Source organism: Dromiciops gliroides, chromosome 2 (genome assembly GCF_019393635.1).
Source record: "Dromiciops gliroides isolate mDroGli1 chromosome 2, mDroGli1.pri, whole genome shotgun sequence".
NCBI lineage: Eukaryota > Metazoa > Chordata > Mammalia > Microbiotheria > Microbiotheriidae > Dromiciops > Dromiciops gliroides.
In genome coordinates this window covers 168,606,978-168,631,516 of record NC_057862.1, presented here as the reverse complement: position 1 = coordinate 168,631,516, position 24,539 = coordinate 168,606,978, and the positions used below count along the sequence as shown (strand labels likewise).

Here is a 24,539-nt window from a genome sequence, read left to right as displayed (position 1 = left end):
GGATGATGAATGTCTATTGATAGCCTATCTGTGTATCTATACATATATATGTATACATATGTGTGTATGTATATTTGTATGTGTGCACATATGTAGGTCTACAAGGCATCCCAAAAGTCTTTGTGCAGTTTTAAGCTTTAACAGTTTAAAACCTTACATTATGCATGTATTTCAAATCTAAGGAATATAGTCAACAGATAAATAGATAAAGCTTCCAAGAAAAAATAGACACAGATACAAATAGAACTATTTTGACATATAGTACTATATCCTTAGACAGACACTACAAATGGACAACAAGCTTGATCAAGAATTGAATGTTGAAATTATGCAGTGAGCTCCCGAACTCATGACACTATCACTCCAAAAAACATGCAAATAATGCCATAGGAAAATGCCTGGAGCAGCAAAACTCACAAAAGAATGTGCTGAAATCATCTTCTAACCAAGAACAGCTTGGATAGTCAGAAGGAGGGAGCTGCTGTGCTGATACAGGAGTCGAGCCCAACTCCACAGTCACCCTGACACAGATCCAGTCCCAGGAAGACCTCACCAGAAAAGCAGACCCCCAGAGCCTCTGAATCAGCTGAAGCACCAGTGTCATCTAGAACTAAGCTCACAGTCTGGTGAGTGGGCTGAGCCCTGGGCAGGGGGGAGACTACAGGGGTCTATGCTGGTGCTAAGGCAGAACTTGGATTTTACACCCTTGCTGAGAACCAGGAGGTAGGCTCGAGTAGCAGTGGCCCAGGTGGGGGAGGGGCACAGGCTCGTTGGAGCTAACAACCACAACACACAAAGCTGGTTGATTAGCAAGTTGGTCTGAGGTCATCTAAGGACCAGGGAACAGGCCGGGTGAGTGAAGAACCTGATTCTCCTTAAATCATACCACCTTGGACTTCTTAAGCGTGGGATACTGCAGCCTGGAAACAGTGCCCCACTTTAAGGAGCTAAAAGTCTAGTAAAAGAAAGGCAAGATGAGCCGACAGAGAAAGGTAAGGACCATAGAAAGTTTCTTCAGTAACAAGGAAGACCAAGGGGCACCCGCAAAGGGAGATGTCAACATCAGGGCCCCTATATATCTAAAGCTTCCAAGAAAAATATGAATTGGTCTCAGGCCATAGAGGTGCTCAAAAAGGACTTTGAAGATAAAGTTAGAGAGATAGAGGAAAAAATGGAAAGAGAAATGTGGGAGATGCAGGAAAGACATGAGAAAAAAGTAAACAGCTTGAAAAGTCAAATTGTCCAAATGTAAAAGGAGGTACAAAAGCTCTCTGAATGTTGAAATTTTGTCAATTAATAACCCTATAATGGCCTCTAAGTGTTCAAGTGAAAGTAAGAATCAATAGATTCTGATAAACTTCATCACTGTTTTATTTTAAGAAATTGCCACAGCCACCCCTACCTTCACCTACTACCATCCTGATCAGTCAGCAGCCATCAATATCAAGGCTAGACCTTCCACCAGCAAAAAGATTACAACTTGTTGAAGGCTCAGGTGATGGTTAGCATTTTTTAGCAATAAAGTATTTTTAATTAAGGTATGTAGATATAAAAATTTAAAGTATGAGCATATACTTAATAGACTATAATAAAGCATGAACATAACTTTTGTATGTGGTAGGACACCAAAAATTAATGACTTGCTTTATTGTAATATTCACTTTATTGAAGTTGTCTGGAATCAAACCCACACTGTCTCTGAGGTATAGTCTCCAAAGAACTGAAATTGAGGGTCATTCAGGGGGCAATGGGCAGGCACATGGTAGGCAGGATGTAACACATTACAAAAAAAATTACATGGGACAAGTGGCATAAAAGATATCATCCAAAAAATGCATAATTGATAAAGAAAATATGCAGATCACTAGTAAAAGAAAAGGATAATTGACCTCTGCTGACCTCCAACTGCCTTTCAGACATCTTGAAATAGATGCCTAGTTGGCATCTTGAACTGATTATGCACAAAACTTAAGTCATTATCTTTTCCCCTAACCTCTCCCCCAACCCTGATCTTTCATATTGCTGTAAAGGGCAGCACCTTCCTCCCACTCCCTCAGGCTTGCAACCTAGGAATCATCCTGGATTCTTCACTATCTCTCACCCCCTATAGCCAATATACTGTCAAGGCGCGTTGATTTCACCTTTACATCTCTCAAATATGCCCCCTTTTCTCCTCTGACACTGCCACCGCTCTAGTACAGGCCCTCATCAATTCATATCTGGACTATTGCCATAGCCTGCTGGTGGGTCTGCCTCCCTCCGATCTCTCCCCACATCAATCTATCTTCCATTCAGCCACCAAAGTGATTTTCCTTAAGCAGAAGTCTGACTGTGTCATCCCCCTTCCCCCAAAATTAATAAACTCTAGTGGCTTCCAATTATTTTCAGGATCAAATACAAAATGCTTTATATGACATTCAAAGCCCTTTATAACCTAGCTCCTTGCTAGCTTTCCAGTCTTCTTACACCTTATTCACTGACATATCTCTTTGATCCAGTGACACTGGGTCACCTGAATTCCACAAACCAGACATTCCATCTCCCTCCTCCCAACATTTTCCCTGGCTAGCATTTTCTCATGCCTAGAATGTTCTCCTTTCTCATCTGCACCTACTGACTTCCCCCACTTCTTTAAATTCTAACTAAAATCTCATCTTCTGCCAGAAGGCTTCCCCAATGATGCTTAATTCTTGTGCCTTCCCTCTGTCAATTATTTCTGTTTTTCCTGTATAAAACTTTCTTTGTATATATTTATTTGAATGTTGTCTCCCCCACTAGATTGTAAGTTCCTGGAGAGCAAGGGCTATCTTTTGGCTTTCATTTTATCCTCATTGATTAGCATAGTGCCTAGCACATGGTAGGCACTTAATGAATATTTATTGGTTGATTAATTGAGAACTTACCTGTTCCATTGATATTCTTCAACTATCAAGAGAATATGAGGGGGCAGTTAGGTGGTGCAGTGGATAAAGCACCAGCCCTGGATTCAGGAGGACCTGAGTTCAAATCTAGCCTCAGACACTTGATACTTACTAGCTGTGTGACCCTGGGCGAGTCACTTAACCCTCATTGCCCCACCCAAAGAAGAGAGAGAGTAAGAGAGAGAGAGAAAATATGAGGAAAGCTTCCATTACATTTGGATAGAATGTCCATGTTGTCCTCATGGGAAATAGGGATAAATGTCACACACACACACACACACACACACACGAGCCAGCATGGATGGGTCATGATCTATATCATTGGAGGATATATCTATATTGATGAGGTCACAAATCCATTGGAGTATTGGAGCACAAACACCTTATAAAAATTCTCATTTGACACAACAAGCCTGTTAGGCAGGTATTATTTGGTATTAATAGCTTTTTTTTTCTTTTTTTTTTTAATATGAGGTATTTTATTTTTCCGTTACATGTAAAGATAGTTCTCAACTTTCGTTTATACAAGCTTTACAATTTCAGATTTTTCTCCCTCCTTCCCCTCCCTCCCCCCGCCCCTAGACAGCAGGCAATCTGATATAGGTTATATCTATATATCTATATACATATACATATACATATACGTATACATATACATATACATATATACACACACATATATATACACATAATAACATTAATCCTATTTCTGCATTAATCCTGTTACAAGAGAAAAAATCAGAGCAGTGATGCAAAACCTCAAAAAAAAAAAACAGCACTCAAAACAAAAGAAATAGTATGGTTCAATCAGCATCTATACTCCATAGTTCTTTTTTTTTTTTTCTTGGATTTGGAGATCCTCTTCTATCATGAGTTCCCTGGAACTCTTCTGTACCATTGCATTGGTGAGAAGAATATAGTACATCACAGTAGGTCAACACTCAATGTTGATGATACTGTGTACAATGTTCTTCTGGTTCTGCTCATGTCACTCATCATCAGCTCACGTAAGACCCTCCAGGTTTCTCTGAACTCCTCCTGCTCATCATTTCTTACAGCACAATAGTATTCCATTGTATTCATATACCACAACTTGTCCAGCCATTCCCCAATTGATGGGCACCCCCTCAACTTCCAATTCCTTGCTACCACGTAAAGAGCAGCTATAAATATTTTTGTACATGCGGGTCCCTTTCCCCCTTCCATGATTTCTTTGGGAAAAAGACCTAAAAGTGGAATTGCTGGGTCAAAGGGTATGCACAGCTTTATCACCCTTTGGGCATAATTCCAAATTGCTCTCCAGAATAGTTGGATCAGTTCACAGTTTCACCAACAATGCATTAGTGTTCCAATTTTCCCACAGCTTCTCCAACATTTATTATCTTCCTTTTTTGTCATTTTAGCCAATCTGATAGGTGTCAGGTGGTACCTCAGAGTTGTTTTAATTTGCATCTCTCTAATCATTAGAGATTTAGAGCATTTTTTCATATGGGAATAGATAGCTTTGGTTTCTTCATCAGAAAACTGCCTGTTCATATCCTTTGACCATTTCTCAACTGGGGAATGACTTGGATTCTTATAAATTTGATTTAATTCCCTATATATTTTAGAGATGAGGCGTTTATCAGAAGTACTGGCCTCAAAAATTGTTTCCCAGCTTTCTGCCTCCCTTCTAATTTTGGATGCATTGCTTCTGTTTGTACAAAAAATTTTTTAATTTAATATAATCGAAACCGTCCATTTTGCATTTTATAATATACTCTATCTCTTGTTTGGTCATAAACTGTTTTCCTTTCCAAAGATCTGATAGGTAAACTATTCCTTTCTCTCCTAATTTACCTATGGTATCACCTCTTATGTCTAAATCGTGTATCCATTTTGACCTTATTTTAGTATAAGGTGTAAGATGTTGGTCTATGCCTAATTTCTGCCATACTATCTTCCAGTTTTCCCAGCAGTTTTTGTCAAATACTGAGTTCCTATCCCAGAAGCTGGAGTCTTTGGGTTTATCAAACACTACACTACTAGTATCATTTACTACTGCATTTCCTGAACCTAGCCTATTCCATTGATCTACCACTCTATTTTTTAGCCAGTACCAGATAGTTTTGATGACTGCCGCTTTATAGTAAAGCTCCAGGTTTGGTACCGCTAACCCACCTTCCTGTGAATTTTTTTTCATTATTTCCCTGGATATTCTTGATTTTTTGTTTTTCCAGATGAATTTTGTTATTATTTTTTCTAGCTGTATAAAATAATTTTTAGGTAGTCTGATTGGTATGGCACTGAATAAGTAAATTAATTTAGGCAGTATTGTCATTTTTACTATATTAGCTCTGCCTATCCATGAGCAATTGATATCTTTCCAATTATTTAGATCGATAGCCTTTTTTTTCAAATAAGGAACCTGAAGTGAAGAGATATACACATGGTCTCACAGCTAGTAAGTGTCAAAGGCTACATTAAAGTGACTAAAATGTCCAAACCTTTTGACCTAAAATTCCTGTTGCTGGCATATACCCCACAGAGGTCGATGATAGAAAAATATTTATCTTTTTTTTATTTTTAGTGAGGCAATTGGGGTTAAGTGACTTGCCCAGGGTCACACAGCTAGTAAGTGTTAAGTGTCTGAAGCCAGATTTGAACTCAGGTACTCCTGACTCCAGGACTGGTACTCTATCCACTGCGCCACCTAGCTGCTCCTAGAAAAATATTTAAAGCAGCACTTTCTATGATAGCAAAGGATTAGAAAAAGAATAGATGTCCATCAATTGGGGAATAGCTAAATAAATTCTGGTACATGAATGTCATGGATAGGAAATTATGAATATGATGAAGAGCACTGACTTATATGAACTGATGGAAAGTAAAATTAGTGTAAACACAAAAACCATATACATAATGGCTACAACAATGAACATGAAAAGAACAAAAACAAAAATAAATAGAAAACAAATCTGAAAAATTATAAGTACCAACCTTGGTCTCAAGGCAGAGACATGAGAAAACACCTCCCTCTACTTTGGGGGGAGGGGCAGGGCAATGAGAATTAAGTGAGTTGCCCAAGGTCACACAGCTAGTAAGTGTCAAGTGTCTGAGGCCGGATTTGAACCCAGGTACTCCTGAATCCAGGGCCAGTGCTTTATCCACTGCTCCACCTAGTTGCCCCCATCCTACTTTTTGCAGAGGAAGAAGACTATGGTTATGGAAAACTCAATATTGCATCAAAATTTTTTTCATCTGTTGGATAGTATTATTTTTTTTTTTTGCAGAGCAATGAGGGTTAAACGACTTGCCCAAGGTCACACAGCTAGTAAGTGTCAAGTGTCTGAGGCTGGATTTGAACTCAGGTCCTCCTGAATCCAGGGCCAGTGCTTTATCCACTGTGCCACCTACTTGCCCCCTGGATAGTATTATTGAACTTTTTTCTCCCTATTTTAAAAAAAATCTTTATTATATTGGATGACTTTCAGGAAGTAGATGAGGCAAAAGCCACAATAAGAAATTTAGGTGATATGAAAACAAAAGTTATCACTAAATATTTATTTCTCAGTGGGAGAAAAAACGGAATTTAGTCTTACAGGCTTCCAATCCCAATTACTTTATACATTCTGCCTCTCAGGGAAGGGAGGACCAGAAGTCAAATGTGAAAGGTACTAGAAGAATGGAGAAATGGAAAAAGAAAGAGGAGAGGGTAATGAAATATGGAGAATATAAATAATCAAGATTGGTAGGAAGATGAGAGTAAGAGAAATGTATTGAATGGATGTTCTACAGAAACAGTGTTGTATCATGGAAAGAGAACTGGACCTAGAAGACCTTGGTTGAAAACCCAGACCTAACGAGAAGCAAATGTTTCATTCATCTAAGTCTGGTACCTTTTCAAATAGAGATAATGTTTACATGAATTATCACACAAAGTCCAGGTTGGAAGGGATATCAAAGGCTACCTAGTACAACCTCTATCTGAACCAAAAAACAACAACAACCACCCTCAGCAACATACTGAATAAGGAGTAATGAATCCTTTACTTAAAAACCCTAGTGCCTTCCAAAGAAGCCCATTCTACTTTCAGATAGCTCTGTTAAGACATTTTTTTCTCAGGTCATATCTATATCTGGCTCAGTTCCACCTACTGCTCCTAGTTCTGGCTTCTGTGGCCAAGAAGAATCAGTCCATCCCTCTTCTATCTTCTATGATATCAGTTATCATTAAATCTGGCCTTCCTTATCTCTTCCCCTTCCCTCAGTCTTCTCCAAGCTAAACCTTCAATCAATTTTCATATGACATGGTCTTAAGACCCTTCCTCATCCTTAGAGGTAGCTAGGTGGCACAGAGGATTGTGTGTTGGACCTGGAGTCAGACAGATCTAAGTTCGAATCAAATCTCAGATATTTATTAGCTGTGACCTTAGGCAAGTAACTTAACCGCTTTCTTCCTCAGTTTCCTCGATTGTAAAATGGGAGTAATAATAGTACCTACCTCCCAGGATTGTTGTGAGGATCAAATGAGATAATTTTTTTAATGTCTGGCACAAAATAAAGATTTAATAAATGATTATTTCATTCCTTAAAGAAGATATTGTTTTTGTTGTCTGTCCTTCATTCTGGAAGAGGATCATGACATCAGGATAGTGTCATGGCTTGCACTGAATTGGATTTAAGTGAGGAAGGGCTAAGCAAGGTCATCAACCTCACTCTCTCCTCCAGAGAAATCTGAGTCCAGATGCCATTGGAGAATATAAGAATATAAGAATAAAATAAGAGGCACTTGTGGTATAGGAGAAAGAGCACTGGACGTCACTCTCCTCACCCATCCCCAAAGACACATATATCATTGAGTCTCGATTTCTTCATCTGTAAAACGGGGACAAAGGCCTGTATTGTTTTCACCCAGGATTGTCATGAGGATCCAATGAGATGATAAATTTTAAGTATAAATGTCAGTTATCATTGCACTCATTCTGAAAATTTTCCAGGTTACTTATGACCTTCCTAAAATAAAAACTGAACACAATATTCCAGATGATACATGACTAGAGCAGAGTGGAACTGTCATCTTAATGGCCATTTCGTGGGCTGCCATTCCATACTGTTGACTCATATTGAGCTTAAAGTTCATTAGGTTTCATTCCAGATCCTTTTCAGATGATGACTAGCCATGCCCACACATCAAATGTGTGAAGCCGCTTTCTCGACAAAAGTATTTTTAATTTATTCCTATTAAGTCTCTTCCTATTAAAATCAGCTCGGTTTTCTAGCCAATTGAGATTCTCTTGGATCCCCCCTTTTCACGAGTTTTTTGTTGGGGTTTTTTTGTGTGTTTTTTTTTTGTCGCCATCACATTTGATACACATTTATTACTTACTTTAATCCAGCCATTACTTAAAATACTAAATCTCACAAGGTTTTCGGGAGTAAAACATTTTGTTAAGTTTAAAGCCCTATTTGAATGTAAGATATACAAAAGGGAGGTCAAAGGAAGAGAGAAATAAATTCCCTGTGGCTAGTGAAGTCCGAACAATACTCCATGGTGATTGCTATTGGGTAGTTGTCGTCGGGTAGAGCGCATTTACTGAATAGCCATTGTGTATAAGGACAGTTCTAGCCCCAACTGGGTAGGGGTAGTGAAGGAAGTATGGCTAAAAGTAATTCAAGAGCAGTTTGCAATGCACAGTAGCTGGAGATCCTGAACAAAGATATCTGGGAAGCCCGGAAACTTGGTATAATCGCGAAATAAAAAGATAAGAATTTCGGGCGGCTTAGCTGTACCTGTGTCAAGACCGTGCCCAGTTTCTGACCACGTTGACGGGGTTTGCTGATTGGGCTACCCCTTTTGCATCTTAGCAACAGTGGCCTACCAGATTCTGTAACTGTCTGAAACTGTCTGGCATCATTAGAAATCACTCTGGCTACTTTGTGCATCGACTCTGGCGATGAAGGCCGCTCTTAGAAACTGGGGTAACTGGAGAGAGAAAAAAAAAAACACCCAAGCCTCCAATAAAAGGAGAGGTCGGAAACAAAGAGCTGAATCACCTTGCCCCTGGAAGGAGGCTGGTACGAGATCATGGTACCATCTGGAGAGAAGACGGTCGCTCTTGGTTCAAGACCCCAGAAACGCCAACCTTCCCCTCCCGGGTCGGGGCTGGAGGGTGCTTTAGACAGTCAGAACCCAATTGCAGCAATGAGCTTAAGCGCAGGTAGCCGTCCACCCTCCCAAGTGGGCGGGGCTTTCATCCGACTCCATCCCTGTAGGACTCCCGGAGGGCCAAGGAGCTCCACCTTCCCCCTAGTCTGCCTAAAACGCAGCCCGCCTCGCCCCTCTATCTTCTCTGGCTCTGGGTCGCGACCGGTTTGGCATCTGCTCTTCCTCCGCTCTCGGCTCATCCTCCGCCTCCGGGTCTCGTCCTTCTTCTCCTCCACCCCTCACGCTCCGAAAGCGCCCCCAGAGTTGGTGGCCCCCCACCTCCCAGTCGCTAGTGTCCGGGAGCTCGTAGTGCCCGGGAGCTCGTCCCCTAGTCTTCCCCGGCCCGCGCTCCCGCGGCTTCCCTGAAGCTCGCTCCCCTCCCTCACTCCTTCCCTCCCACTCCCCCGCGCACCCGCCGCCCATCTCCCGGAGTTCTCCCGCCCCTAGCGTCGCGCTGCACGCCCGGAGTTCGCCCGCTGCCCTTTCGGGGACAGGGGGCATCGCCACCATCATGCTCCCCGCCATCTACACGGCCGTGGCGGGGCTGCTGCTCCTCCCGCTGCTGGTGAACCTCTGCTGCCCCTACTTCTTCCAGGACACGGGCTACTTCCTGAAGGTGGTCGGAGTGGCCCGAATGATACGCAGCTACTCAAGACGCCGGCCGGTGCGCACCGTCTTGAGCTTCTTCTTGGAGCGGGCGCGCCAGACCCCGAACAAGCCTTTCCTGCTCTTCCAAGACGAGACGCTCTCTTACGCGCAGGTGGACCGACGGAGCAACCAGGTGGCGCGCGTGCTCCACGACCGCCTCGGACTTCGGCAGGGAGACTGCGTCGCCCTCTTTCTGGGCAACGAACCGGCCTACGTTTGGCTGTGGCTGGGAATGGCCAAGCTGGGCTGCGCCATGGCCTGTCTCAACTATAACATTCGAGCCAAGTCCCTTGTACATTGCTTCCAGTGCAGCGGGGCCAAAGTACTGCTCTCCTCTCCGGGTGAGTTCGGCCCCCAGCCGCGAACACGCCACACTCCCTCTTCCTCCCGCGGACGTACCTCCCTCCCCGCAATCAATCAGTCGAGTGTATATAAAAGCATCTCCCTGGAGGGGCGGGAGTGGAAAAGGGTGGCAGAATTGGCCTCTTAGAATCAATCCCCAGCTTCTTTGCAAAGGCTCAGCTCAAATGCCATCTCCGCAACAATGCCTAGTCTGATTCCTCTAGTTTTAGTTGCTAACTCCTTCCTCCTCCCTAAATTACTCGTAAATATTTTGTATTTTTCTATCTGTGTTTGTGTCATTTCCTTCTGCCCTAAGGACAGAAACTGGTTTTTTTCCCCTTCTGTGTATTTCCAGGGCCTCCCACAATGCCTGGCACAATTCTGAGTGTTTAATAATATTTGATGAATGAATGAATGAATGAATGCAGCATTTAGGGGCTGAGATCCAAACATCCTGATGGATTGTGCATGAGTAGTATAGGACAGCGTCTGTTGAGAAAATAGAATATTAGTGCAGGGCCAGACTCTTTCCTCGGTATAGCCATCAGAGGTAGGCAGGTAGTGATCATAAGTCAACGTGAACTTGCTATGTGCTAGTCGTTAGAGATGCAAAGGCAAAAAGTTTCTGCTCCCAAGGAGTTCGCATTCTAATGGGGAGACAACGTGTAAATCACTAGGTAGGTAAGAGAACTGTGTAGTGTAGATGGGAGGTAATCCCAGAGGACGGAGGACGACGGAAAAACCTTGGTGCCAAAGGTGGGATTTGAGCTGAGTCTTGAAGGAAAACAAGGGTAATCTGAGGCAAAGGTGAGGAGGAACAGCATTCCGGATATGGGGAACAGGCAGTAAAAACACACAAAGACAGGAGATAGTATCATGTGCAAGAAATAGCAAGTGAGCCAGTGTCCCTGGATCATAGAGTACGTAGAGTGAATAAAGTGTTAGAGGATTAGAAAGACAGCGAAGGATCAAGGTTGTAAAGAGCAATAAAAGCAAAACAGAATCCTAGAGGTGGAAAGCCAAAGTACTCCGCCGATAGACTTCAGATACCAGGAGAAATCCAGGAAGTGCTTCCAACCTGGGTAGACCCTCTGTAGTGAATTTTTGGTAGGATGTGGACAGTAAACCTAGGATGGACAGGCGTGGAAAGGTTGTAAACCCTATCGTAGAGAGGAACTTCCAAACCAACAATCACAGATCCATTTGAATCTTTGGACAATTCCACACTCCGGGATTGAGTGCTCGCTTCCTTTTAGCATAGGTGCAGACAAAGACAAAATAATTGCTGCCCTTAAGGAGCTTGGAGCTATCTGGGAGGGAAGAGGGTAGGAGCATATGGCTTGTGCACATATAAGTATAATAAGCCAGGAGTGATTGAGACTATATACCATGGAAGTATTCGAAGAGGGAAAGAGGGAGAGAACACTCAGGCTGGACAACTTAGGGGAGCCTACACAAAGGAGGTGGCACCTGAGTTGAATCAGGAAGGAAGATAAATATTCTGAAAGACAGAAAGGAGTGTATTCCACACATAGAGCACAGTATCTACAAAAGTCTGGTTTGTCAGGAACTTACAGTATAAGAAAGGGAATAATATGAAATAAAGTAGGTTAGAGCCATATTGTGGTGGGCCTTAATGACAGACTAGTTTAATTTAATTCATTAATATCGGACATCTACTATGTATCAGACACTGACAAAGAAAACAGTAAAACGGTACCTGCCCCCAAGGAGTTTATATTCTATTGGAAGAAAAGAGAAAATAAATGTAGAAGAAATAGAAACTAATTGTGAGGGAAGGACACAAACAACTGGGGAAATCACAGGACTCTGATTTTACCCCTGTTGCCTGGTAAAGAGCCATGAACTCTTTGAGCAGGGGAGTGATGTGGTCAGATTTATACCTCAGGAATATTATTTTTGACAGCAGTGTAAAGGATAGTCTGGAGAGCCTGGAAGCAGAAAGATCAATTAGGAGTTAATAATTAGTCTGGTCAAGTAGTATTGTAGACACGAACTTATGAACACCAACAACAAATAATAGAGTCTGTGTTGTTTGGTGTGATGGTTGAAATCAGGAAGACCTGGGTTCAAATTCCCCTCAGATATTTACTACCTTGTGACCATGGGCACATCACTAAACTTCTCTGGTCTCAGTTTTCTCATCTGTAAAATGAGGAGGTTGGACTTAACGATCTCTAAGGTCCCTCCCAGCTCTAAAATATAGGATTCTAAGAACAAGAATTTATTAAATGCCTATTATGTACCTGGCAATGTGCTAAGATCAAGACAGCCCTACCCTCAAGGAGCTTATATTCTAATGGGGAGATTTATATACATGTAAGTTTATAACAGAATATATAGGACAGCTAGGTGGCACAGTGGATAAAGTGCTGGACTTGGAGTCAGGAAGACTCTTCTTTGAGTTCAAATGTGGGCAGGTCACTTCACCTTGTTTGCCTCAGTTTCCTCATATGTAAAATGAGCTGGAGAAGGAAATTGCAAACCACTCTAATATCTCTGCCAAGAAATGACTTGACGAAAATGAGTATATACAAATATATACAAAATGAATACGTGGCAGCTAGCAGCTTGAGACTGATGGGCTAGGAATCAGGAAAAGCTACATGTCAAAGGTAACTCTCAGATCAAGTCTTGAAGGAAACCAAGGATTCCAAGAAGTGGAGTAGAGGGACAAGAGGGGACAGCCAGTGCAAAAGCATGGTAATCAATAAGGAGGCCCCATTATGGCTGAGCTGTATGTAGAATGGAAAGGTAGGAAGGAACCAGATTGTGAATGCCAAACAGAGGAGTTTGTAGTGGATTAATAATAAAATAATGATGATGGTTCATCTTTATCTAGTGTTTTAAAGTCTATCTTACTTGGGTGGTAAAAGTGGTATAGAGAAGAGGACACATAAGAGACATGTGGAGGTAGACTTAGCTACTAATTAATTGTATGTAGGGGAAAGGAGATAGAAAAGAGTCAAACCTGGGTGGCTGGAGTGTTCATGTACTAACAGAAATGGGAGAGATTAGAGGAAGAGGAGGTTTAGGGGAAAGCAGTCAAATTCTGTTTTGGACAAGTTGAGTTTGATACACCAGCTGAACTTTCAGAGAGAGAAGTACAGGAAGCAGTTGGATATGCAGGACCATTGACTTCACATATGAAGTCAAAGATTTTATTGAATGTTATGATCAGGACTGCATATAGAAATTGTATGCTAATGGGGCTCCAGAAATAGTTATGGCATGTCCAAATCTACTGGGGGCAGAAAGGCAACTTCCACATGCCAAGCCTGGATATCTTCCATTGGGGCTGGGCCTTGGTTATATATCCACATTCATTCATTTTCATTAAATCTAGAGGGTTGTTAGACTCTGGGTAGCCAACTGCCTTAGGCTAAGATAACAGTCTTCTTTAGTACTCACTCCCTAGCATAGGAGGCTTCTCCTTCTTCCTAATTTTAACTGTGTCTTAGAGATGAGTTGGTGAAGCAAGCACAAATTTTGTTGTACAGACATCTTCTCCCTTTGTCTTAAGTGACTCCCCTGGGGCAGCTAGATGGAACAGTGGATAGAGTGGCCCTGGTGTCAGGACGATGTAAGTACAAATCCAGCCTCAAACACTTGACACTTACTAGCTGTGTGACCCTGGGCAAGTCACTTATCCCTGAGTGCCTCAAAACATCCAGGTCCATCTCCAGTTGTCTTGATGTATATCTTGTCACTGGACCCAAATGGCTCTGGAGGAGAAAGTGAGGCTGGTGACTGCACAGCCCTCCCTCACTTAAATCCAATTTACTACAGGACATGACATCCACCTTGCAATGTCATGGTATTCTTCCATACTGACGGACAAACAACAATAACCAGTGACTCCCTGCATTCACTTGATTGCATTCATTCTTGGGTCATGCATTTTGATTCATTCATTTAGTTATACTTTCACACTTGGTGATGCATTTATGCTGACTCTTTTACTCCTTTTAGGATTAAAAGCTTTTCTGGTTGAATGGATCAGGTTGACATATCAAGGGCCCTTTAAATTTCCTTGTAATTCTCTTCTTCTGCTTGCATTAGAATGAAAATAAACAATTGTTGCTTTGATTACAGTTACAGTTATCTTAACTTCTACTGCCTGCCTCTCCCATCCACCTCTCTCTGGTGGAAGTGACCTCTCTACAGTGTTGTACTGATAAATGTTTAACAATCAGCTCTCCAAAAAAGCATGCTTGAAAAATGTATATCTAATCTTCATTACTAATATTTTCTCTACCACTTTCTAAATAGCGACTCTAGATATAATCAGCAAAACAATAAATCAAGCCCTAGTTTGCCAGTTTTCAAGGTGCAAATGCCATAAATTTAACAATCAGTTCTTCTGAGCTGGTTTGAGCTGGCTACTGTACTTTGCTGCCTCTTTCCTCAGATTTTTCATAGCACTTTTACTTGGTTATACTTCTTTCCCTTTTCACCTCCCACCTCCACTAAGAGGCTGCTAGGTGTTATAGTGGATAGAGTGCTAGACTTGGAATCAGGAAGACCTGGTTTCACATCCTAACTTTAGATGCTTAGTAGCTGTGTGCATGTGTGTGTATATATACGTTTTAATATAGTATATTGTGTGCATATAAGCTTTAATAGCTTAAAACTCGGACCTAAAAAACTAAGACTTTTGGAGTACCCTGTATACATGCACATATGTATGCATCAGGTGCCCTAAATATATCAGGCATCTAAAAGGGTTTTTTTATATGTTACAAATATTTAATATTTCCCCCTTTTGTCTTCTTTATTCCTTTTAACGTCTTTAATTGTCAGAGTCCTCAAAAAAAAGAGAGAGATTAAACTAGATACATACTTAAGGTACCCTAATCATTCACCAAGGGGTGCCAAACAAACAAGATCAGTTAAAACAAAAATGACTTGTCAAAAATGATTCAGAAAGCCAGTATCAACAGATAAGTATTTAAGTGAAACCATGACTTGAACCCATGTCAGGAAACAGATCCACAATTCGACCCATGAGATAGCTTTCCACTCGAGTTAGGGAAAGCAATGAAGAATATTTACAGTTGCTCTTAACCTGTATTGTCTCATGTCTTATTACCTGAATAGTTTCAGGATATAATAATAATAGTTGGCATTCATATGACACTTTAAGGTTTACAAAGATATATATACAATATATATGCCCATATATGTTATATTTATATATGTATATATATATATATATGTTATTTCATTTGATCTTCACAACGACCCTATGAAATAGGTCAAGGTTAGCCTCATATTCAGATGAAGAAACAGGCTGAGAAAATAAGGGACTTGCCCAGGGTCACACAAATAGTAAATGCCTGAGGAAGGATTCAAACTTATCTTCCTGATTCCAAGTCCAACACTCTTACCCCATGTACCACATGGCTGCCTCTCAGTTTAAGAGGATATATCAACATACTGCACGTAAGCTGACCATAGGATACCGTTTGAAACCTGAACTGTACAACAGGGTTTCCAGGAACAGAAGTTAATTATTTCAATTTTTTGAAGGCCTGTAGGCAGATTACTAGTGGGATAACTGCATGATCTACTCTGAGTCCAATTGTCTCATTTTACAGATGAGAAAACTGAAGCCTAAAGAGGTGAACAGACTTACCCAGGGGTTCTAGAGAAAGTTAGTAGAATGGTAGGGCTGGAACTAGGTTTTCCACCTTAGTCTAGTGTCCTTTTTACCAGTATGAACTGTCTGCAGCCTATATTAGGGATGGGGAAAAGAAAGGAGATCTTTTAAAGTAAACTGCACTGGCAATAATAGGTACTTAATAAATGTTTATTGAATTGAATTTGAAGAAATTGATGGTTCATAGAATTCTTATTCCTTTCATGGTTTGGATTTCATCATCATCATCATCAATAACGACAACAACAGCAAGCATTTATTAATCACCTACTATGGGCCGGGCACTGTTCTTGGTGCTAGAGATGAAAAATCCCTTGAAACACATCCCTTGAAATGATGGTTATATGTTCATAAAATATTTGGCTTACTACTTGTGTGACCTTATGCACATCACTTAAGTTAGGACTTCCATTACTCATCTGCAAAATGAGGAGGTTGACAGAAGAACTGTTCCTGCTCCCCTAAAACTAGTGTTAGGAGAAAGAGTCCAATAAGAATCCAAATCCTTTTTTTTGTGAGGCAATTGGGGTTAAGTGACTTGCCCAGCGTCACACAGCTAGTAAGTGTCAAGTGTCTGAGGCCAGATTTGAACTCAGGTACTCCTGACTCCAGGGCCAGTACTCTATCCACTGCGCCACCTAGCTGCCCTCCAGAATCCAAGTCTTAAGCTGAAAGACAATAATGCAAAGAAGATGTCATAGCAGTTCTTTGTAAAGGTACAAGCCTACCTCCACCCACTGCTGTTCCAGGAAACTAACTGGACTTTGGTTAGAGAGCAATAGGTTCCTTAGGAGCAAGGGTATTAATGGGAGAGGCATTTTGGGGCAGCCAAAATACATAGCCTGATCCAAGCACTAACACTGTGTTAAGTGGAATGAAGCCATTGGGAAACAGAATGGTGGACTGGACCAGACCAGTTTCAGAAGTAGATGTTTGTGACTTTGCAATTATAGTACATGTGGATATTGTCAAGAAACAAGTTAGTTAGGGTAACTTTATGAAGATTACATTTGTGCAAAACCCATCATTATAACATCTCCCTCTGTTTTCCCCCATGATCAAGATGTACTTATTTGAATAGAATTTAATTTTTATTAACCTAATTCAAAAGTATAGCTTAGTTGTAGTAACAAATCAGTTTTTAAAAATATTTTTCCTTCTTTTGAAGGGATGGTAGAGTGAGTAGTAGAATACATCCCACAGGGTGGTATTCAAACTTGACAATAACCAGCCAATAAATTATCAACAACTGTAATTCTATGCCATTGAGAAAAACAAATACAGCCATGATCATACCTACAGGTAGCATTTTTTTCAGAATGGCTTTACAGAATTTTTCCAATGCCAATGTCTGCACCAGTGATTTTTTCTTCTTTCCTTTTTCAGGTGAACCTTCAATCTTGGCATGACCCTCACCTCCAATCATTTTTCACAATCATCCCATTCATTTTATTCTTGATACTTCAGTTTGTTTATCGCTCAAAGAAAGGACTGGATGGCCTTAAAAGTTAATATAGGCTCATAGATCTAGACCCCAAAAGATTCTTAGGAGGCCATGTAGCCCTCCTTACTACATCCCATTCTTTCTATCAACTGCTAATCTCTTCTCCAATTCCCAATTCAAATACTACCTCCTCCATGAAGCCTTCTCTGATCTTTACACACCCAACTGGAAAGGGGTGTCTTTTCCTCCAAACACCAATAACACTGAATACTTTTACATTCCACCTTGTAGTTGAATATATCACTGAATGTGTGATCTCATCAGTATAGGCCCTCTTTCCAGTGATACCGATAACAACCCCTCCCAACACCCTCTCAGCCTTTGTGGCTCTTGTCCACAAAGGATGAAATCTACACCCTAGGGTCCTTCCTCTTGATCTTTGAATTTTACATTCCAGTGCTTAGCACAGTACTTTGCAAATAGGTACTTAATAAATGTTTATTGACTTGACTGCATCGGTCAGTGTATGAAATCAACTCCTTTTGTCTCTAAGGAGAACCCATTTGCCATCATTCCATTTAGCTGCAACTTCCCTAAATCTTCTGATTTCATTTATTACAAGAATGTCAATATTCATGTATTTCCATTGCTGTAGCAGTATGTCAACTCACTGGTCATTGGAAAAGTATCCCACATGTACAGTACCATCATTATATGTTAATATTTATAGACAGTCTAAAAATTGCACTCTCCCCTGGTCATTGGACAAGGAACTCCCATTTATCATACCAAAAATAAATAAATAATAGCTAGAATTTATATAGTTATTTATTTGTATATATTCAATAGTATATACATATTAGTATATGATATGTTATGTCTATTTAATATATATTTAAGATTTGCAAAGCACTTTCCAAATATTATCTCTTTATCCTCACAACCCCAAGAGGTAGGTGCAATACTTACACCCATGTTATAGATGAGGAAACTGAGGAAGACAGAAATCAAGTGACTTAACCAGGTTCATTCAGCTAACATATCTCTGAAGTCAGATTTGAATTTAGGTCTTCCTAATTCCAGGTCCAACATTCTATTCACTGCAATACTTATTCACTGCCTCTACAAGGTGTCCCCCAAGGTCTTAACGTAGTTTTAAGCTACTAAAGTATAAAACTACACTAAGATTTTTTGATACCCTGTATTTCTTTTAATATCTGTAGATAATCTACAAAATGGAACTATTAGCACCCTCTGTCCTGATCATCAGACAAGTACCTCACATTTATAATACTAACAGTTAATTTGTATAAACAGAATAAAAACTGTAGTTCTTCACACCCTCTATTCACTTTTTTGCCAGTCTATCTCCATCACTACAGAAGTAGAAATGACAAGCCATTTTTTTCTTTATTCCATGTGTTGCCATGGCCAAAAATTTCATCATGTAGTGGCTAACATTTCATCATCAAACTGTGGATGAATCAATCTTTACCTTCTTGGTTAGGCTGGTCCCTTGACAGCCTAGAGTCTATCACCAGGACTGTACTTGGTGCCTTTGTAAGCTTAATAGAACCCACCAGAGCCTGCAGTCTGGTGCATCATTGACTTACCCATTGCAATCTTAGAGTAGGTAGGACCTTTGTGGAGGATGCCAAGTGCAATACAAGTCCAGAGTACCGAGGAATTTATAAAATATTAGGAAGACTGGGACATGATCGAATGTAGCAGTAACACCTTATAAAATAATAGGAAAATAAGTCTACAGAAAGCTTTGTATGAGACAAAACTTAGTCACATCATCCCAAGGGCATTAGAAAAAAATGACACAGACATGCGTATGTGGTGTGCCACATTGTCCAAGTAGACACTTCTAAAATTAATTGCCTATAATAGTAACCTGGGGTTGCCTGGGGTGTCAGAGCCCAATAAGGTGAGAGCAGCTCTCCCAGTCTTTATAATATCCTTTCTACTACTTTTCCTTCCTCCAAAGGAGTTTCTAATAACATGGTTATTAGTACATAATCAACAGCCCCTCTATGATAATATTCCAGACCTGTGTAGCACTGCCTCTCCTGTTGTGGTGGCGTCTCAGCTTGGCAAAACCCAGTTCCTGTTGGGGTCAAATGATCTGTCTGCCTTCTTCCTTCCTGCCTGTAGGAGTCCCTTACTTTTGCCCAGGGACAGCAGCCAGCTGCATCCAGCCAGGGAAGAATCATTTTTATTTTAGACATTTCCTCCCCCTCCCCCCCCCTTTTGGCTTCTTTTGCTATTTTCTTTCCTGTGGCCCAGATGCTCTGGGGCTCTAGTTCTCTAGTTGATGTATTCAAGGAAGGCAGAAAATTTTAAAATTTTAAAGGTTTTTTGTGTCTCTAGTTACCACTCATTAAACTTTACGCACAGCCCTTCATGAAAAAGTTAGGGCTTGGGGGGAGCAAGGAAAGATGCTATTTCAGCTAAGAAGCTAAGGCTGAAAAGATTTTTCTGCATTTTAGGATAAGGGGAAGAGTTTGATTTAAAGGAACCCTTTGCAAAGCTTGTATTTTTAAAGTTAAGTTTAGCTGTTGATTTTTTTAAAATCAGGTTTTAGTTTCTTTAGTTTGCTGAATCAAAATAATGCACTTAATTGAATATTCCATAAATGTTCACCTTTTTAAAAATTTAAAATTTAATTCTCTGGGTACACACCCTAATAAAATGTGCTATACAGACTTGTGAATGGGAAGAACAACAACTAGATGGAAATGGAAACAATTTCCCAGAATTTTTATAGCAATCTAATCACACTATCAATAATAGTGAATCCATCACATTTGGACTCTTAATGCTACAGTACTCGATGTGGTGTATGAGGAAATGAAAATGGTACTTAAGATAAAGTTGAGAAGTATGCTTAAGGGGGCAGCTAGGTGGCACAGTGGATAAAGCACTGACCCTGGATTCAGGAGGACCTGAGGACCTGAGTTCAAATCTAGCCTCAGACACTTGACATGTACTATCTGTGTGACCCTGGGTAAGTCACTTAAACCTCATTGCCCTGCAAGAGAGAGAGAGAGAGAGAGAGAGAGAGAGAGAGAGAGAGAGAGAGAGAGAGAGAGAGAGAGGGGTAAGTATGGTTGAAGCAAGTACATACAAGGAAAAATCTATCTTGAAAGTGACATTGGTTTGTAATATATTGAAGGATTGATTGGAGTGGGGGAAGATACCAAGTAATTGGAAAAAATTACAGTGTTATTACAAAAACAACAAAAGCAGTTGAGAAAAACATAAGCAAATCTTGACCCATATGCCTTCTTTCTCATCTCTTTAAAATCTTTATAAGAATGAATTTTATACATATCAAGAGTAGCCTTGATAAAAATAGGAGAAGGAAACAGGCTTTTGTAGACAATTTTCCATAGCAGGCTCCATCTTTGTAGTCACACAGTTGACTGACAGGTATAGAAAATACAAGACCCTTCTGTGTTCCTCTTTATTGATTGTCCAAAAAAAAAAAAAATCATTTGACTTCGTGTGATAGCCTGAGGTCTAGAAAGCTTTCTCCCAGCAAGGTGTCTCCCATGTATGTGTCAAGATGATACAAAATTACTTGTTGAATGCAACCACAGCAATTATTATACTGTGATTATCAATATAAAAGAAGTTGTAAAACAGGTAAACCCACAAAGAATCCAAATTGAAGCAATCCTATAGAAATGGGGAGTTCTCCAGATGCCCATATTTGGGGATGGCACAGCTGTGACTGTATTTGACAGATTATGAAGGCTGAGTCAAGAAGCTGCTAAAATTAATGGAAAGCTTACTGCATCAAACCCAGAGTACATCGGATCTGCCTTTATGAGATTCAAGAACATTCAGAAGAGATCAACACAGAAAACTGTATGAAAAATGTTTTTTCCTAAAACCATGATATACAGTTTGATGGGAAGTCCATGAGCACATTAATCTTGTATAAGCACTTAGAGATGAGCAGGAAGCATGGCTGAGAACTGAATAGGGGAAAAGAATGATCTTTACCATAGTTTATATAGCACTTTCAGCATTCCCAAGCTTCTCCCTTACACGCGCGCACGCACACACACACACACACACACACACACACACACACACACACCTCTTTGCAGTACTAGTATTTCTTCCATGATGAGACATGACTACAAACCATGGAACCAGCATTAGCCCCCAAAGAATGAAAATTATGGGTAAGGCAAAGGGCAATGGAGAAAGACATGCTATACATGAGTACACTACATTATATTAAGCATCATGAGTTGGTTACAAGAAGTGTCATAAAATGTTATCCAGGAAATGCATGATTGAAAAAGGAGATGGGCCAGTCATTTAGGGAGCATATGGGATAACAGAGTAATAGTCCAAGTGAAAAGGTCCAAAAGAAAGTCCTCTAGTGTATTTGGGTATGTCTTTTACAAAGGATATATGGGATGGGGCAGCTAGGGGGCGCAGTGGATAAAGCATCAACCCTGGATTCAGGGGGACCTGAGTTCAAATTCGGCCTCAGACACTTGACCCTTACTAGCTGTGTGACCCAGGGGAAGTGACTTAACCCTCATTGCCCCACAAAAAAAACAAAACAAAAAAAGGATTTATGGGAGAACATAGACAAGAATTACACAGATTGAAGTTGGTAACTTGCCATCAGCATCGTTAGGAGTGATTCTATCTTTGAAACTTGGATCTCTTATAGTATGGAACTAATCTCAAAATTCCCTCCCACTCTATTTTGGGAAACCTTTTTTCTCTATGTAAAATAGAGGGGAAAGGGAGAATTATTTTAGCACATAAATTCTGATTCATTGATATACTTAGATTAGGAGGGAAAAAAAAGCCTCTGGGGAAAGATTCATAATGAGAATTTCACTGAGAATGTCTAAGTATACATATTTTATGTGAATGAAGGAAACAGAAAGAGGTCAGTTTGGAAAACAAGTACAGATGGGTTCATTGAAAGTTGATATTTGACTGCTGTTGAAGCTGTGAATTTGTCCACCCACTCTGGAAAGCAATTTGGAATGGTACAGTAAAGCCCCTAAGATGTCTGTTTCCCCTTTGACCCAGAGATCCCACTGCCAGGCATATATCCCATTAAGATCAAAGTAAAAAAAAATTCCCATATACACCAAAATATTCACATCAGTACTTTTTGTGGTCGCAAAGACAAAGGAAATAGAGTAGATGTTCATCGGTTGGAGAATGGCTAAACAAATTGTGGTCCACAAATGTAAGGAGATATTACTATTCCATAAGAAATGATGAAAATGAAAAATTCAGAGAAGTACTGATATAGAGATAGGGATAGAGATAGATAGATTATACATATATATGTGTGTGTGTGTGTGTGTGTGTGTGTGTGTGTGTATTAACTAATGCAAGGGAAAGTAAGTGGAACCAGACAAATACACTATTATTTCAATAATGTAAATAGAAAGAGCAAAAAACCCAACTGAACACTCTGCAATCATAATTATCAAGCTTGTCCTCAAAGAATAGTTGAGAGAATATATCTCCCTCCCTTCTTTGAAAAGGTAGAGGACCATTATAGAATATTACACATGCTGCAATGTTGTCATATTGGTTAGATTCTTAATTACTTTTTTTCCTTTAGTTACAAGGAGTGACTCATTGAGTAAGGGAGGGAAAATCTATTCTGAAATGAAAGTGATATAAAAGCAAAAGATACAGTATCAGTAAATTAAAAATTTTTTAAGGGGGAGTAATTCAGGATATTCTCTTCTTTATTGGGTTGGGAACATAAGTTCCTTTAACCCAAGGAAAGGAAGAAGACCAAGCAGCTGCTGAGACCTCAACTGATTGTCACAGTATCCCCTTATTGGTACCTCAAATAAGTGCCCAAATCCTGGCCAAACTAGGCACTACCAGAAAGGTGAAGGAGACAAAATATCATGGGAAGACGAATATGCTTTCCTTTTAGGCAATTTCAGTGGAGGTAAACTCACCACAGATTACCTCAAGTCTCAGAAATCAGACAAAAGGTCCAGTCTCCGGGATACTAGGAAGTCAGAGGCAGGTTATAAAACTAAGATTAGGAAAATTTGAGGTCAGAATCAAAAGGAGTTTGAAAAGTGGTAGAAACATAACAACATTCAAAGACTGAAAGATCATACTTTAGGAGAAGTGGAGTAATAATAGGGGGAGAGATATAGAAGCAGTCATGAAAGGAAAAATTTGTTCCCACGCCCACATAGGGCTATACTTCTTCTTGTGTGTGTGTGTGTGTGCGTGTGTGTGTGTGTGTGTGTAAGAGGCAATTGGGGTTAAGTGACTTGCCCAGGGTCACACAGCCAGTAAGTGAAGTGTCACGTGTCTGAGGTCATCCTGACTCCAGGGCCAGTGCTCTATCCACTGCTGCTGCCCCTGGGCTATACTTCTTAATTACTTTATACTTGGCCAGCTAGCTAATTCTCAGTTGCCCTATCCATTACTCCTATGACAACATCTGTCATAAAACTTTTTTAGGGACAGGGAGGAAAGTCAATCAAAGAGGGGGAAGGGTTGGTTTGTTCTCCCATCTTCCTAGCCCCGGTCATGCTGCTACTCCTTCCTGTGTCTTTATAGAATCCAACCTAACCTTTGTCCAGCCCTAATGAAGACCAAAGTGCATTTGGCTTTAAGCAATGCATAGAAGGTACAGTTGTGGAAATAATTAGTGGACTCAGGACATTCCTCAGGAGCGGCAGCTGACTTCATGGTCAAAGGGAAGAGAAAAAAATTTTTTTTCACTTTTCTTGACTTTCTTTTCAAAATTTGGGAAGCTGGAGAACATAGGGGAAAGCACTTTATCTCTCTGATCTCTGCTTCCTTATCTTTAAAGTGTGGAGGTTGCACTGGAAAGTTTCTAAGGTTTTTTCCAGCTCTAATGCAAAAGACTTGGATTCTCATTTCATCATTCTTAACCTCCCTAAATCTCCTTTGGGGAAGATATACTGGTTGAGCTACTGATTAGTTGTTTTTACCTAGACTATAGATGCTAATGAAGCCATCTTAACAGCCCTATGGATAGTTTTGGATTTTTTAGCTGCTTGGTCCTATGCTTGTCAGCTCCAATACCACCTGGAAAGCCTTTGATCCAAGCACTAAAGAGTCTGAAAAAGGAAGGTTTCCTGAAGTAAAGACACACACTGCTGTCCCTCAGCACAAAAGGGAGAGTTTACGGTCTATTTTCTAGGTTAGAAAAGCAATCTTGGTTTCTACAGAGCAGGTGTGTTGTTTTTGTTGTTCAGTCATTTCAGTCATGTCTGACTCTTTGTGACCCCATTTGGGGTTTTCTTGGCAAAG

General features: G+C 40.4%; 1 protein-coding gene across 2 annotated transcripts in view; it reads left to right on the top strand.

Annotated features, from left to right (window-relative positions):
- The first annotated feature begins 9,263 nt into the window (after window positions 1–9,263).
- SLC27A2 (solute carrier family 27 member 2) overlaps window positions 9,264–24,539 on the top strand; it is a 73,987-nt gene continuing 58,711 nt past the window's right edge. The window contains exon 1 of one of the 2 annotated variants that reach the window (XM_043982087.1): window positions 9,264–10,097. In XM_043982087.1, the coding sequence (XP_043838022.1) occupies window positions 9,620–10,097 (478 nt within the window). In that variant the 5' untranslated portion in view covers window positions 9,264–9,619. The remainder of the gene's footprint in view (window positions 10,098–24,539) is intronic. The other variant, XM_043982086.1, reaches the window with a different exon arrangement.